The sequence below is a fragment of the Oncorhynchus mykiss genome, chromosome 27 (genome assembly GCF_057628025.1).
Source record: "Oncorhynchus mykiss isolate SJ-2025 chromosome 27, ASM5762802v1, whole genome shotgun sequence".
Classification (NCBI taxonomy): Eukaryota; Metazoa; Chordata; class Actinopteri; order Salmoniformes; family Salmonidae; genus Oncorhynchus; species Oncorhynchus mykiss.
This window is the reverse complement of record NC_143048.1, coordinates 21943617-21959643: the sequence shown is the minus strand read 5'-3', so window position 1 is coordinate 21959643 and position 16027 is coordinate 21943617. Positions and strand designations below refer to the sequence as shown.

General features: G+C 39.6%; 1 protein-coding gene across 1 annotated transcript; it reads left to right on the top strand.

Annotated features, from left to right (window-relative positions):
* The first annotated feature begins 2687 nt into the window (after positions 1-2687).
* On the top strand, positions 2688-14689 carry ca4b (carbonic anhydrase 4b). Its single transcript, XM_021587959.3, has 8 exons — positions 2688-2888; positions 3511-3555; positions 5549-5713; positions 5992-6137; positions 6306-6398; positions 6496-6562; positions 13586-13749; positions 14016-14689. The coding sequence occupies exons 1-8, from the start codon at positions 2834-2836 to the stop codon at positions 14193-14195; spliced, it is 915 nt and encodes a 304-aa protein (XP_021443634.2). The 5' UTR covers positions 2688-2833; the 3' UTR covers positions 14196-14689.
* The last annotated feature ends 1338 nt before the right edge of the window (positions 14690-16027 follow it).

Sequence of the window (16027 nt, the reverse complement as noted above, 5' to 3'; positions counted from 1 at the left end):
TTCTTACGAAGCCCCTCCTTCGTTGCCCGGGCGGTGTGTTTGGGATCATTGTCATGCTGAAAGACCCAGCCACGTTTCATCTTCAATGCCCTTGCTGATGGAAGGAGGTTTTCACTCAAAATCTCCCGATACATGGCCCCATTCATTCTTTCCTTTACACGGATCAGTCGCCCTGGTCCCTTTGAAGAAAAACAGCCCCAAAGCATGATGTTTCCACCCCCGTGCTTCACAGTAGGTATGGTGTTCTTTGGATGCAACTCAGCATTCTTTGTCCTCCGAACACGACGAGTTGAGTTTTTAACCAAAAAGTTATATTTTGGTTTCATCTGACCATATGACATTCTCCCAATCTTCTTCTGGATCATCCAAATGCTCTCTAGCAAACTTCAGACGGGCCTGGACATGTACTGGCTTAAGCAGGGGGACACGTCTGGCACTGCAGGATTTGAGTCCCTGGCGGCGTAGTGTGTTACTGATGGTAGGCTTGTTACTTTGGTCCCAGCTCTCTGCAGGTCATTCACTAGGTCCCCTCGTGTGGTTCCGGGATTTTTGCTCACCATTCTTGTGATCATTTTGACCCCACGGGGTGAGATCTTGCGTGGAGCCCCAGATCGAGGGAGATTATCAGTGGTCTTGTATGTCTTCCATTTCCTAATAATTGCTCCAACAGTTGATTTCTTCAAACCAAGCTGCTTACCTATTGCAGATTCAGTCTTACCAGCCTGGTGCAGGTCTACAATTTTGTTTCTGGTGTCCTTTGAAAGCTCTTTGGTCTTGGCCATAGTGGAGTCTGGAGTGTGACTGTTTGAGGTTGTGGACAGGTGTCTTTTATACTGATAACAAGTTCAAACATGTGCCATTTATACAGGTAACGAGTGGAGGACAGAGGTGCCTCTTAAAGAAGAAGTTACAGGTCTGTGAGAGCCAGAAATCTTGCTTGTTTGTAGGTGACCAAATACTTATTTTCCACCATAATTTGCAAATAAATTCCTTAAAAATCCTACAATGTGATTTTCTGGATTTTCTTTTTCATTTTGTCTGTCATAGTTGAAGTGTACCTATGATGAAAATTACAGGCCTCTCTCATCTTTTTAAGTGGGAGAACTTGCACAATTGGTGGCTGACTAAATACTTTTTTGCGATTAGTGTGATTAGGGAATGTAAACCAGGTGTGCGAAGAAACAAGACAAAACACATGGAACAATGAAAAGTGACCTCCGAACGCCACCCGAACAAGGAGAGTGTCACGTTCTGACCTTAGTTCTTTTATTATGTCTTTGTTTCAGTATGGTCAGGGCGTGAGTTGGGTGGGTTGTCTATGTTTGTTTTTCTATAATTTGGGATTTCTGTGTTCGGCCTAGTATGGTTCTCAATCAGAGGCAGCTGTCAATCGTTGTCCCTGATTGAGAATCATACTTAAGTAGCCTGGTTTCACTTTTGAGTTGTGGGTGTTTATTTTCCGTGTTAGTGTCTGTGCCACACGGGACTGTTTCGGTTTGATTTACTTCATGTTTATTGTTTTGTTCAGTGTTCGTTATTCATTAAAAAACCTGAACACTTACCACGCTGCGTTTTGGTCCTCCGATCCTTCATACTACTCCTCTTCGTCAGAGGAGCCGACTTCGGCGGAAGTCGTGACAAAGAGCAATGTTTGTCTTTGTGAATTTTGCTACTTCAGCATAACATTTCCAGGTTTCTACATAGTTCTATTTAAAGTCATGTTCTCAAATTGTTCCGAGGACGTTAAGAAAACCACAAGAAAACTTTAGTAATGTTCAGAGAACAGTCTAAGAATGTTATTTAAAAACATATACATTCCGTTCTCAGCATCAACAAAACTCTCTCTATCCTCTATCTTTTTAAGTGTGTTCAGGTTTGTTGGCCATGCCCACTAATTGGCTACACCTGATCTTAATGCTTGTTTCCTTTGAAACTGGATCTGTTTGAATAGACTAAAATAAACAGATTTGTATGCGTAAAAAAACATGGCATGCCAGCTCCATCCTGATGGTGAAGTGGACTAATTACATGGATAGAGAACAGAAGACTATAGGTTTGAAACTCACTGATGCCGTGTCACAAAAAAATAAGTGTTTGCATTATTAATGCCGAAGGAAATACATTTCCATGTGTCTTATCTGTGCTTGGAGTTTTTAAAAGAAGTTAACAAAAAATAAGCTAGCAATGTTTAAAGTCTTACTGACACATTCAGTGAAAGTTTTAAGGAAGTTCTTGAAAACCCCCTAAATAACCTATAATATCCATTTTCAGAGCCTTAATAAAACCACCCAGAGTAAAACATTCTCAGAACCTCCCTGCAACCAAAAATAAACGTTCCCAGAACAGGCAGTGTTCACTTCTATTCTATCAGTCAGGTAACTTATGGCTTCGTTCCCAGAACCAACAGGAAACCAAAAACCTATGTTCCCACAACTTCCAAGGAAACAAACGTACTACTGTTTATTTATCGTGTGAGAGTACCCCACATCTCAAATCATAAAATGATATGCCAACTATCTAATCAGAGTAGTTCTGAGGAAATAGCCAACAAAGAGTATCTCACTAATGTATTCAATAGTTTTGACTCATATCTGTCTATAAATCACTCTTGACTGGAGTATATGACATTTATTAACGAATTCCCGACAATGTATAGATAACAAATGATAAGGGAACAGCCCTATGTAAATACATTTTATCAACAGGTATGGATACAACCTAGTGGGAGGAGTTGCCTTTTCTATTGGAACTTGTATGAACCAGGTGCTCTGCTTATTGACATTATTTGGAACATAACTTAATCTGTTTGACCCAACCAAAAACACGAATCACAATGAATTTACTTATTTCATTTTTCTTTGCCACCATTGTGAATATTCAAGGGGCAGGTGAGTGTGTTCATTTATTTATTCAACCCTAGTAACTAACATGGGCTGAAACTTGATCTATGTGTTCTTGCATTGGGTATACAATGTTTAGGAAGCTACTCTGAAAATGTAGTTAGCTAAGTTATAAAGCTAAATATATTACATACTACAGTAAACGCTTGGTACTTTGGAATTCCACAACAAATATCATATAAATGCATTAATAAATAGTCATTTTGGCTGAAATAAAACAAAGAACTGAAGTAACTCACAGTAGCAGATCAATCAGATAGCAAAATGTTCAGTGTGTATGAAATATAAATGGTCAATTATAGAGACTTGATCAGCCCAACTGCCTGCTTATTGTAAGGAAATATCCAATGTTTTTGTCAAAGCTTACCCCACTATGTGGTGATGAAACTACTGAATTAGATACATGATTTTGAAATTCAACTACCACTGTCTCAGAGAATGAAATGTTCTGAATATACATTTCTATCACATGTGGCAAGTTAACCTTTCTAATGCTATCTGCCAAAAGCAGATATGGGTGTTCCTTTATAACTGTCTGTATCTGATTGACAAAGGTTAACCTTAACAGTGAACTTTGCCACACATCTTTGTCCTTAAATCCCTTCTCTAGATTGGTGCTACCAGTCCCAGGTTACATGCGGTGGCAACTGCACAGGTAAAACATATACAGTACTTATGTGACAGTATAGATTGCCTCTGTGTTGTATTTTAATTAGCGAACAGGTGTCCAGAGGATCAGGGTTGGTCTAATGATGCATTATTTTCTGATAAAGAAACAAACATCCCTCAATTAAATGTTGTGCTGCCCTTATGCACCAACTCTTCTGTAAAGTATAAATTAACAGCAGGGGAAATGAATACCCATGCTAGCCCAATGACGACATGTGCAGAGAAAACTACAATAACGCAAATCAAATCAATTCAAATCAAATGTTATTGGTCACATACACATGGTTATCAGATGTTAATGCGAGTGTAGCGAAATGCTTGTGCTTCTAGTTCCAACAGTGCAGTAATATCTAACAAGTAATCAAAAAAACAACAACTAATACACACATATATAAAGGGATGGAATAAGAATATGCACATATAAATATACGGATGAGCAATGACCAAGCGGCATAGGCAAGATGCAATAGATGGTATAAAATACAGTGTATACATATGAGATGAGTATGTAAGATGTGTAAACATTATTAAAGTGTCATTATTAAAATTACCAGTGATCCATTTATTAAAGTGGCCAATGATTTTGAGTCTGTATGTGGGCAGCAGCCTCTCTGTGTTAGTGATGGTTAAACAGTCTGATGGCCTTGAGATAAAAGCTGTTTTTCAGTCTCTCGGTCCCAGCTTTGGTGCACCTGTACTGACCTCACCTTGTGCATGGTAGTGGGGTGAACAGGCAGTGGCTCGGGTGGTTGTTGTCCTTGATTATTTTTTTGACCTTCCTGCGACATTGGGTGCTATAGGTTTCCTGGAGGGCAGGTAGTTTGCCCCCAGTGACACGTTGTGCAGACCGCACCACCCTCTGGAGAGCCTTACCATTGTGGGCAGTGCAGTTGCCATACCAGGCGGTGATACAGCCAGACAGGATGCTCTCAATTGTGCATCCGTAAAAGTTTATGAGGGTTTTAGGTGACATGGAAGTTAGAGTAGCAGTGATCCAGTGAATTGCCCGCACGAGTGCTACAATCAATACGCTGGTAGAATTGGTAGACATAGGTAGACTTGTTCTCAAATTTGCTTTGTTAAAATCCCCAGATACAATAAATGTAGCCTCAGGATATATGGTTTCCAGTTTGCATAGAGTCCAGTGAAGTTCCTTGAGGGCTGTCGTGGTATCGGCTTGAGGGGGATATACACGGCTGTGACAATCATCAACGAGAATTCTCTTGGGAGATAATATTGTCGCCACTTGATTGTAAGGAATTCTAGGTCAGGTGAACAAATGGACTTGAGTTCCTGTATGTTGTTACGATTACACATGAGTCGTTAATCATGAAGCATACACCCCCACTAACTAGTTAGCATGTACAGCATTCACAAATCAACAGATACAAATCACAATATACTGGTAGAAGACCATAATATTACAATGTCAGTGACTATATACACTCAATATCTGTGTTTTAACATAATGGATTGACAAGGATTTTCATGGGACAATTTTACTTGAACCTTTTCCACATACAGTAGAAATGGAAGAGGTGAGGGAGGGCAGGGAATGTTTATGAGGGAGAATACAGAAGGAGAAGGAAGTGTGAGACATTAAAAAGGGAACTTACATCAAGAAAATGAATGTACACTAATATCAGGCATGGGAACTACTACAATTTTGTATAATTATAAAACATGAAATGCAACACTTGTTGCACATATATTTGCTAAAATACCCATGGGAATCAAAGTTCTTTAAACATTTTTATTTAACTAGGCAAGTCAGTTAAGAACCAATTCTTATTTTCAATGACAGCCTAGGAACAGTGGGTTAACTGCCTTGTTCAGGGGCAAAACAACAGATTTTTACCTTGTCATTGTGGATTTGATTTCGCAACCTTCCAGTTACTAGTCCAACACTCTAACCACTAGGCTATCTGCCACCCCAAATCAAACATAACTAATGTTCTGTCTCAATATTTGCTGAGAAGGACCTGATGGTTGGGCAACGGTTGCTGGGACATGTGACGGAAGAGCCCAGTCTCCAATTAACATTGTGACGAGAAGAACCCTACCAGACGGACGCCTTACACCATTCACATTTACTGGGTACCAAGAGGCCTTCCACGGTTTCATCACAAACAATGGTCACACTGGTAAGTTGCTATATAGATGCTGCTTTTACAGTATAGATTACATTTACAGTACAATGTCCCCTACTAATGATACACCATGCTGATATACTGTATTGTAGTTGTATTGAACATGAATAGCAAGGCCTATTCACCATTTTAATGCCTTGATATTTCACAGATTTGATATAAACTCAAAGCTCCATAACATAGACTGAACAATACAATAGTACAGTACATGCAAGGTCCATGGACTCCACATATCTGCTCTTACATGGACTAAAGCTTTCATATCTCTGCAGTTCAAGTGGACCTGCCTGCCACTGCGAAGGTTCAGGGTGGAGATCTGGCGGTGCCATACAAGGCAGTACAGCTCCACCTGCACTGGGGCAAGGATGGAGGCCCTGGATCAGAGCACACTATTGATGGAGAACGATATCCCATGGAGGTTTGATGACCAAAAGAAAGGAAACATTCACAATACATTTTCATGCTCTTGATTTGTGTTTATTGCATTGTTTTTACTGTCATTTGGGTACAGCATGTGTGCAGTAATTACACAGCAATCACATTTACATACACTATGAGTGTTCACATTTTATTTATTTGTCCTCAGCTGCATATTGTTAATATAAAAGAGGAATACAACTCTTTGGCTGAAGCTCTGAAAGACACTGCAGGGGTTGGAGTTCTTGGATTCTTTTATGAGGTATTAACTATGAGATTATCCAGGAGATGTACAACTGTAATATTTTTATTTGGGTTGTTAGGACATTTGATTGATGATACTTATCTTATATTTTCAGGAATCAAGAAGCTCCAACAAAAAATATGACACCATTGTAAATGCTCTGAACACTATCAAACATCCCAGTAAGTCACATAATCCCATAAACAACAGCCATTGTTATTTATTATTTTATGGGATGGAACCAGGTAGATAATACTCCAGGATCAGGATTATACAAGGATAGGCCTATGGGAAAGTGCCCATAGTTTCCAGTCACATTGGCATAAGTGCCAAGAGTCTAAAGTACAACTTGCATTTTTCAAAGATTTCAAAAGTTTAATTGCCTCATGTACAAGATACACCAGGTGTAAAATAGTACAGTTAAATATGTAACTTCTTTAGGATCGGTCGGTCCCTGCGGGACGGTTGAGCTAACATAGGCTAATGCGATTAGCATGAGGTTATAAGTAACAAGAAAATGTCCTAGGACATAGCCATATCTGATATTGACAGGAAGCTTAAATTCTTGTTAATCTAACTGCACTGTCCAATTTACAGTAGCTATTACAGTGAAATAATTCCATGCTATTGTTTGAGGAGAGTGCACAGTTTTGAACATGAAAACTTATTAATAAACAAATTAGGCACATTTGGGCATTCTTGATACAAAAGTTGGAACAGAAATACAATGGTTCATTGGATCAGTCTGAAACGCTGCACATACATTGATGCCGTCTAGTGGCCAAAATCTAAATTGCACCTGGACTGGAATAATACATTATGGCCTTTCTCATTTCAAAAATGATTGTACCAAAGAAATACAGGGCCTGAGCTACAGACAGTTAGTTTTGGGTATGTCATTTTAGGCAAAATTTGAAAAGGGGCCAACCTGTTGATCCTACTTGAGACGCAGACGTCTCAACTAGGCACCTGGAAATGCAAATGCGCTACGCTAAATGCTAAATGTACTTGTTAAAACTCAAACGTTCATTAAAACACACATGCAGGGTATTGAATTAAAGCTACACTCGTTGTGAATCTAGCCAACAAGTCAGATTTTTAAAATGCTTTTCGGCGAAAGCATGAGAAGCTATTATCTGATAGCATGCAACACCCCAATATACCTGAAGGTGACGTAAACAAAAGAATTAGCGTAGCCGGCGCTACACAAAACGCATAAATAAAATATAAAACATTCATTACCTTTGATGATATTCTTTGTTGGCACTCCTATATGTTCCATAAACATCACAATTGGGTCTTTTTCCCGATTAAATCCGTCCATGTATGCCCAAAATATCCATTTGTATAGCCTGTCTGGTTCAGGAAAAAAGCTCTCTTCCAACACTCAACGTCATTTTTAAAAATTATATAAGTTGCCTATATTCTCTGACAAAACACTTCAACCTACTTTTGTAACCCAACTTTAGGTATTTGTAAACGTTAATAAGCGATCAAATTGATCACTGGGCGATCAGTATTCAATAGCAGCTACTCAAGAAAACAATGTCCCTTTTTCTCTCTTCCAAAATCGATTGCTGTAGGCTGGATGGAATGAAGGATCTATTTGTCATGACACAAAGGATTTTTACTATATTCCTGGCATGAGTAGCAGGACGCTGAAATGTTGCGCGATTTTTAACAGAATGTTCGAAAAAGGAGGGGGTAGACTTAACTTAAGAGTTAACTTGCAAGCTCTTTCCCAACAGTGCAATAACGGTAATATACAGTTTCTTCAGAAAGTGACTCGGGCCGGGTCGGGTGTGGCTGGGCTGGGCTGTGGAGGACGTACTGCTCTCGACCTTCACCTCTCCCGAGTCCGTACAGGAGTTTCAGCGATGAGACAAGACTAACAATCAATTGGATACCACGAAAATGGGGAAAAATGTTGTTGTCAAAGTGAAATTATGTTTTTAGAAATGTGTACAAATTAATTAAAAATTAAAAGATTAAATATCATGAGTCAACAACTATTCAACCCCTTTGTTAAGGCAAGCCTAAATAAATTCAGGAGTAAAAATTATCTTAACAAGTCACATAATAAGTTGCAATAAAGCAATAATAGTGTTTACATTTTTTTTTTTTACTATCTAATCTTTTTATGACTACATCATCTCTGTAGTAATTTTTTTATGACTACATCAAATCACATTTGATTTGTCACATACACATGGTTAGCAGATGTTAATGCAAGTGTAGCGAAATGCTTGTGCCTCTATTTCCGACCATGCAGTAATCTAACCTAACAATTTCACAACAACTACCTTATACACACAAGTGTAAAGGAATGAATAAAAATATGTACATAAAAATATATGAATGAGTGATGGCCAAACGGCATAGGGAAGATGCAGTAGATGGTATAGAGTACAACGTATATACACTGCTCAAAAAAATAAAGGGAACACTAAAAAAACACATCCTAGATCTGAATGAATGAAATATTCTTATTAAATACTTTTTTCTTTACATAGTTGAATGTGCTGACAACAAAATCACACAAGAAGTATCAATGGAAATCAAATTTATCAACCCATGGAGGTCTGGATTTGGAGTCACACTCACAATTAAAGTGGAAAACCACACTACAGGCTGATCCAACTTTGATGTCATGTCCTTAAAACAAGTCAAAATGAGGCTCAGTAGTGTGTCTGGCCTCCACGTGCCTGTATGACCTCCCTACAACGCCTGGGCATGCTCCTGATGAGGTGGCGGATGGTCTCCTGAGAGATCTCCTCCCAGACCTTGACTAAAGCATCCGCCAACTCCTCGACAGTCTGTGGTGCAACGTGGCGTTGGTGGATGGAGCGAGACATGATGTCCCAGATGTGCTCAATTGGATTCAGGTCTGGGGAACGGGCGGGCCAGTCCATAGCAGCAATGCCTTCCTCTTGCAGGAACTGCTGACACACTCCAGCCACATGAGGTCTAGCATTGTCTTGTATTAGGAGGAACCCAGGGCCAACCGCACCAGCATATGGTCTCACAAGGGGTCTGAGGATCTCATCTCGGTACCTAATGGCAGTCAGGCTACCTCTGGCAAGCACATGGAGGGCTGTGCGGCACCCCAAAGAAATGCCACCCCACACCATGACTGACCCACCGCCAAACCGGTCATGCTGGAGGATGTTGCAGGCAGCAGAACGTTCTCCACGGCGTCTCCAGACTGTCACGTCTGTCACATGTGCTCAGTGTGAACCTGCTTTCATCTGTGAAGAGCACAGGGCGCCAGTGGCGAATTTGCCAATCTTGGTGTTCTCTGGCAAATGAAAAACGTCCTGCACGGTGTTGGGCTGTAAGCACAACCCCCACCTGTGGACGTCGGGCCCTCATACCACCCTCATGGAGTCTGTTTCTGACCGTTTGAGCAGACACATGTACATTTGTGGCCTGCTGGAGGTCATTTTGCACGGCTCTGGCAGTGCTCCTCCTGCTCCTCCTTGCACAAAGGCGGAAGTAGCGGTCCTGCTGCTGGGTTGTTGCCCTCCTACGGCCTCCTCCACGTCTCCTGATGTACTGGCCTGTCTCCTGGTAGCGTCTCCATGCTCTGGACACTACGCTGACAGACACAGCAAACCTTCTTGCCACAGCTCGCATTGATGTTCCATCCTGGATGAGCTGCACTACCTGAGCCACTTGTGTGGGTTGTAGACTCCGTCTCATGCTACCACTAGAGTGAAAGCACCGCCAGCATTCAAAAGTGACCAAAACATCAGCCAGGAAGCATAGGAACTGAGAAGATGTCTGTGGTCCCCACCTGCAGAACCACTCCTTTATTGGGGGTGTCTTGCTAATTGCCTATAATTTCCACCTGCTGTCTATTCCATTTGCACAACAGCATGTGAAATTTATTGTCAATCGGTGTTGATTCCTAAGTGGACAGTTTGATTTCACAGAAGTGTGATTGACTTGGAGTTACATTGTGTTGTTTAAGTGTTCCCTTTATTTTTTTGAGCAGTGTACATATGAGATGAGTAATGTAGGATATGTCAACATTATATAAAGTGCCATTGTTTAAAGTGGCTGGTGATACCTCATACATACAATTATCTGTAAGGTCTCTCAGTCCAGCAGTGAATTACAAACACAGATTCAACTCTATTGGTAGATGGGTAAAAAAAGCAAACATTGAATATCCCTTTGAGCATGGTGAAGTTTTTAATTACACTTTGGATGGGGTATCCATACACCCAGTCACTACAAAGATACACCCGTCCTTCCTAACTCATTTGCCGGAGAGGAAGGAAATCGCTCAGGTGACTTTAAAACAGTTACAGCATTTAATGTATCAACACAATTATAGATAGTCCACAATACTAACCTAATTGACAGAGTGAATTCGCTTTTTGCCCTGAATACAAAGTGTTATATTTGGGGAAAATCGAACACAACACATTACTGTGTACCCCTCTTCATATTTTCAAGCATATTTTCATGTTATGCGTATGCTTTAAATCATTAAGGACTAGGGAGTTTTTCAGGATAAGAAAGAAATGGAATGGAACTAAGCACAGGCAAAATCCTTGAGGAAAATCTGGTTCCGTCTGTTTTCCACCAGATTAATTCATCTTTCAGCATGAGAATAACCTTAACCACAATGCCAAATCTACACTGGAGTTTCTTACCAAGAAGACAGTGAATGTTCCTGAGTGGCCGAGTTACAGTTTTGACTTAAATCTACTTGAAAATCTATGGCAAGACCTGAAAATGTTGCAAAATCCATTTGTGGAAAGCTCTTAGAGGCTTACCCAGAAAGACACAGATATAATCGCTGCCAAAGGTACTTCTACTAAGTATTGGCTCAGGGGTGTGAATACTTATCTAAATAAGATATTTATGTACTTCATTTTCAATAAATGTACAAACATTATAGGGTAATGGGTGTAGATGCGTAAAAAAAAAATAGATAATTGTATCCGTAACACATGAAAATGTGGAATAAGTCAAGAGGTATGAATACTTTCTGAATGCACTATAGACGAAAAGAAACACACGTGAAATACGAGAAAATAAAAAAATTGAAACATGAGAATGCAGTTATATACAGGTCAGTGCCAGTACCATTAATACAATGTGCAGGGGTACTGGAGTGATTGGGATCGGTATGAACATGAAAATGGGGTAAAAGTGACTAGTAGCAGGATAAATTGCAATCTTAATAATAATCATAATAATCAATAAAGCAGCAGTGAACGGTAATAGTAATCACTATGGCAGCTATGTGGTGTGTGCATTGTGATGTGTGTGTGTGTGTGTGAGTGTACAGATAAAGGATTTTAATTTGAGCCAGCCTACTACAGTAGGAAAATAATCCTGCAGCAACAGGAAATGTGAATTATATGGATTATAATTTACAGACAATTTTGTAGGGGTTGATACATTTTTTGTAAGGGGAAATCAAGTCTGAAATGTCAAAGTGGAAATGTGAGAGTTTCCTTTTGCGAATGTGGAGACCAATTTCTAACATGTATGGACCACTGATGTATAAAATAACCAAGACCTTAATCACGCAGCTGACCAATTTCCGCAATATTTTAGTTCTGGGTTTAACAAGTTTAACCAAGAAGAAGTGACTGGCTGCAATCCACACTTTGGTTTTGGTATAAAAGTCACTGCCTAGAAACTCATATGTTAGCATTTTTAGACTAAAAACATTATTTTACCTAGCATAACACTATTACAACAGGGTGACTGTTTTGGAATAAAATTGTAAGTATATTCTCTTAAACATCCACTGTATTGTGTGCTTATTGTTAAACCATTGATATGTGCTAGTGGTCATTTTGAGACCTTAAGGAGCATGTTCATCTTTTTGTGAGAAATGATACCGGTCACTCAAAACCAGGGGTTGCAACCGGTTCAGAGAACAGAAATGAAAACCGAAAAATAACTAAATGTTAAGAGAAACGGAAACAGAACCAGGAACGAAAGGGATCTCTAGTGTTACAGAACAGAACTGTTATTTTCAAATCTTGAGAACGAGTTAATAACATTCTTTTTAGTTCCAAAAATATTCCTAATTTCTAGTATGTAATTCTGTATAATTAGAATGTTAGTATAGCCTAAACATGTTCAAATTCAAGTCATGATGCTCAGCGTTTCAAGCCAAGCAGCATGTCGCTCTCTCCCGACCCGTGAAATTTCAGTCGGATCTTGCGCCTGCACTTATCTGACCAATCAAACATGTAAACAACTCTTACCTCTTGGGCTCCCGAGTGGCGCAGTGGTCTAAGACACTGCATCTCCATGTAAGAGGTGTCACTACAGTCCCTGGTTTGAATCCAGGCTGAATCACATCTGGCTGTGATTTAGAGACCCATAGGTTGTCTCGGTTTGGCTGGGACAGGCCATCATTGTAAATAAGAATTAGTTCTTAGCTGATTTGCCTAGTTAAATAAAAATACCTGTTCCACAGCAAGCTGCTCAGGTGGCACTAATTGGAGGAGTAATTTAACGAGCTAAATGTAATTTCACAAATGATTTCACAGTTTAAGAAATGAACAAAAAGGAACTATATCAGCTGTTACTTTTTTGGGGTTCAAACCGCTTTAGGACTTTTAGGACTATTTTCTGGTCAGAACACTAGAACAAAACACATAGGGGTTCTGCTCGGAACAGAATCATTGAAAAAGTATTTCGGTTCCAGCCCCTGATCAAAACATTTATAAAGTATTTATTAAGTATAAATATCCCACACTTTAGATGAGTCCACGCAAAAATACTTAACTAGTGACTAGTAAATGGTTTATAAGGACCTACTGCATATTAAACATCTTACAAATGATCTTATGAATCATTATTAAATAGGTTACTAACTTTTACAAATGTGGGTGTAAATGATGAATAAAATATTTAATAATCCATTATAAATGCTTTAATACGTGGAGTTATTATAAAGTGCTCTCCAAGTGCAAGTGGTCAAATTAAGATCCTACATCTGTATGTGTGTGGCGTCAGTAGTGAGTTTGTGAGCGTGGGTGCATGAGTGCGTGTACATGTGGGTATGTGTGAATGAGAAGAGTGTCAGTGTAGGTGTATGTGCCTGAGTGGTAGACCTGTGGTTGAGCATGGAGAGAGAGCAGGTAGTCATTGGGGAAAGTCGGGTGGCTGGAATCCTTGGCAACTGTATATTTATTTTCCATTGTATTTATTGTGTCCAACTTTAGGCTCAAACACTACCCTTAGTGAAGTGTCCCTGGACATGCTCATCCCCTCTCGGAGTAAGATGACCAGCTACTTCCGCTACAATGGCTCTCTCACCACACCCGCCTGTGTAGAATCTGTCGTCTGGACAATGTTCGAAAATACCATTTCTCTCAGCAGGCAACAGGTGCTTTATGGATTCACCTTTGACATTATACTGTACCTCACCTATGTCACCTTTATACTTGACATTATACCTGTACAATAATACAGTTAATTTCCTGACAGCAGGTAATTGTAAAACTGCAAATGGTTAACTCTGCCCCAAAACAATTTGTGTAGAATTGCAAGAAATTTGCCGTTTCCCCCCAAAACAATCTCAGACCTTTTGGGGGCCATTCGAAACTGTGGTACGCCACTGGTCTAACATGTTTTCATCTTTGTGTCTTACAGCTTGCTGCATTTTCTCAGCTTCAGTTTGCTGATGGAAAGCCTATGGTGGGAACCTATCGCCCAGTCCAGCTATTGAATGGTCGCCAGGTGTATCGCTCTGGAAGTCAAGTTGTCTTAGTCAGCACTCTGCTACTCATCACCTCTGTGATATCAGCCATTGGACTCCCACTGCCCAACTAAATACCAGGATCTTTTGGATTTGGGTGTCAGTGAATTAGAGAGTGCCTGATATTGCCAAAATCTCAAATGCTTATATTTTGCTTTGCTATGCAGATGTTCTCTTTCAAGTTGACTTTACTTGCCAAATTATATTTGATACAGTTTATTCAAGGGGGTAATGTGTTTAAGGACACAGCATAAATAATGCACCAAGACATTTTATAATGTTATTGTTATGTATAAAACAATACTTGAGAGGGCATTGATCCAAGCATTGTTATGACGCTCTTATTACCTTCTTCATATCATTATTGTTAATATTTAGTTAACCTCATAAACTTCCTGTTGTTATTGAACAGTCAATGTCATTATGTGACCTGTGCTTTCCACAGAACCAGCAACACAACTGGTGAGAATCAGTATCAAAGCACTGGAACTCTGATCTATATTGTCCGGTAACAAACCACATCCATGTATTTTTTATATAAATAAAATCTAATTGTATTGGTCACATACATATGATTAGCAGATGTTATTGTGGGTGTAGCGAAATGCTTGTGCTGCTAGCTCTGACAGTGCAGTAATATCTAAAAAGTAATATCTAACAAATTACACAACATATACCCAATACACACAAGTCTAAGTAGGAATTAAGACTATATACATATAGACGAGGGATGTCAGAGCGGAATGGACTGTAGAATAGTATAGAGATGAGTAATGCAAAATACAGTATGTAAACATTATCAAGTGAATGAGATACTGTAGAATAGTATGGAAAAATAATTTACATATGAGATGAGTAATGCCAGATATGTAAACATTAAGTGGCTAAGATACCGTAGAATAGTATAGAATACAGCATATCCATAAGAGAAGAATAATGCAAGATATGTAAACATTATTAAGTGACTAAGATACCGTAGAATAGTATAGAATACAGCATATACATATGAGATGAGTAATGCCAGATATGTAAATATTGTTAAAGTGACTAGTGCTCCATCATTAAAGTGGCCAGTGATTTCTAGTCTATGCCTATAGGCAGCAGCCTCTAATGTGCTAGTGATGGCTGTTTAACAGTCAGATGGCCTTGGGGCGGCAGGTAGCCTAGTGGTTAGAGCATTGGACTAGCAACCAGAAGGTTGCAAGATTGAATCCCCGAGCTGACAAGCTAAAAATCTGCCGTTCTGCTCTTGAACAAGGCAATTAACCCACTGTTCCTAGGCCATCATTGAAAATAAGAATTAGTTCTTAACTGACTTGCCTAGTTAAATGAAGGTAAAATAAAAATAGAAGCTGTTTTTTAGTCTCTCGGTCCCAGCTATAAGGTGTACCAATTCAGGTAAAGCTATAAAGCTAACAACATATTGTTTTTTCTTCACTTTATTCACACTAACTAAGAACAGTGGCGCAGCGGTCTAAGTCACTGCATCTCAGTGCAAGAGGCGTCACTACAGTCACTAGTTTGAATCCAGGCTGTATCACATCCGGCTGTGATTGGGAGTCTCATAGGGCGGCGCCCAATTGGCCCAGCGTTGTCCGAGTTTGGCCGTCATTGTAAATAAGAATTTGTTTTTAACTGGCTTGCCTATTTAAAGAAAGGTAAATACAAATTAAAAAGAATAAGAAAAAAAGGCTATTTTGATTTATTCTTATGTAATTTCTTCAACAGTCCACCAAGTGGCAGTAATGGGTATCAGAGCACACCTGCCATTCCTCTCTGCATCCTTTTTGACCACCACACTGCACAAAGCAATGCAAGATGTACAACTCCTACTTTCTTATTTCCACCCAAAAGCAGTTGTCGTCGCACCCCCCCCCCCCCGCCCACACACTTCACGGATTATTGA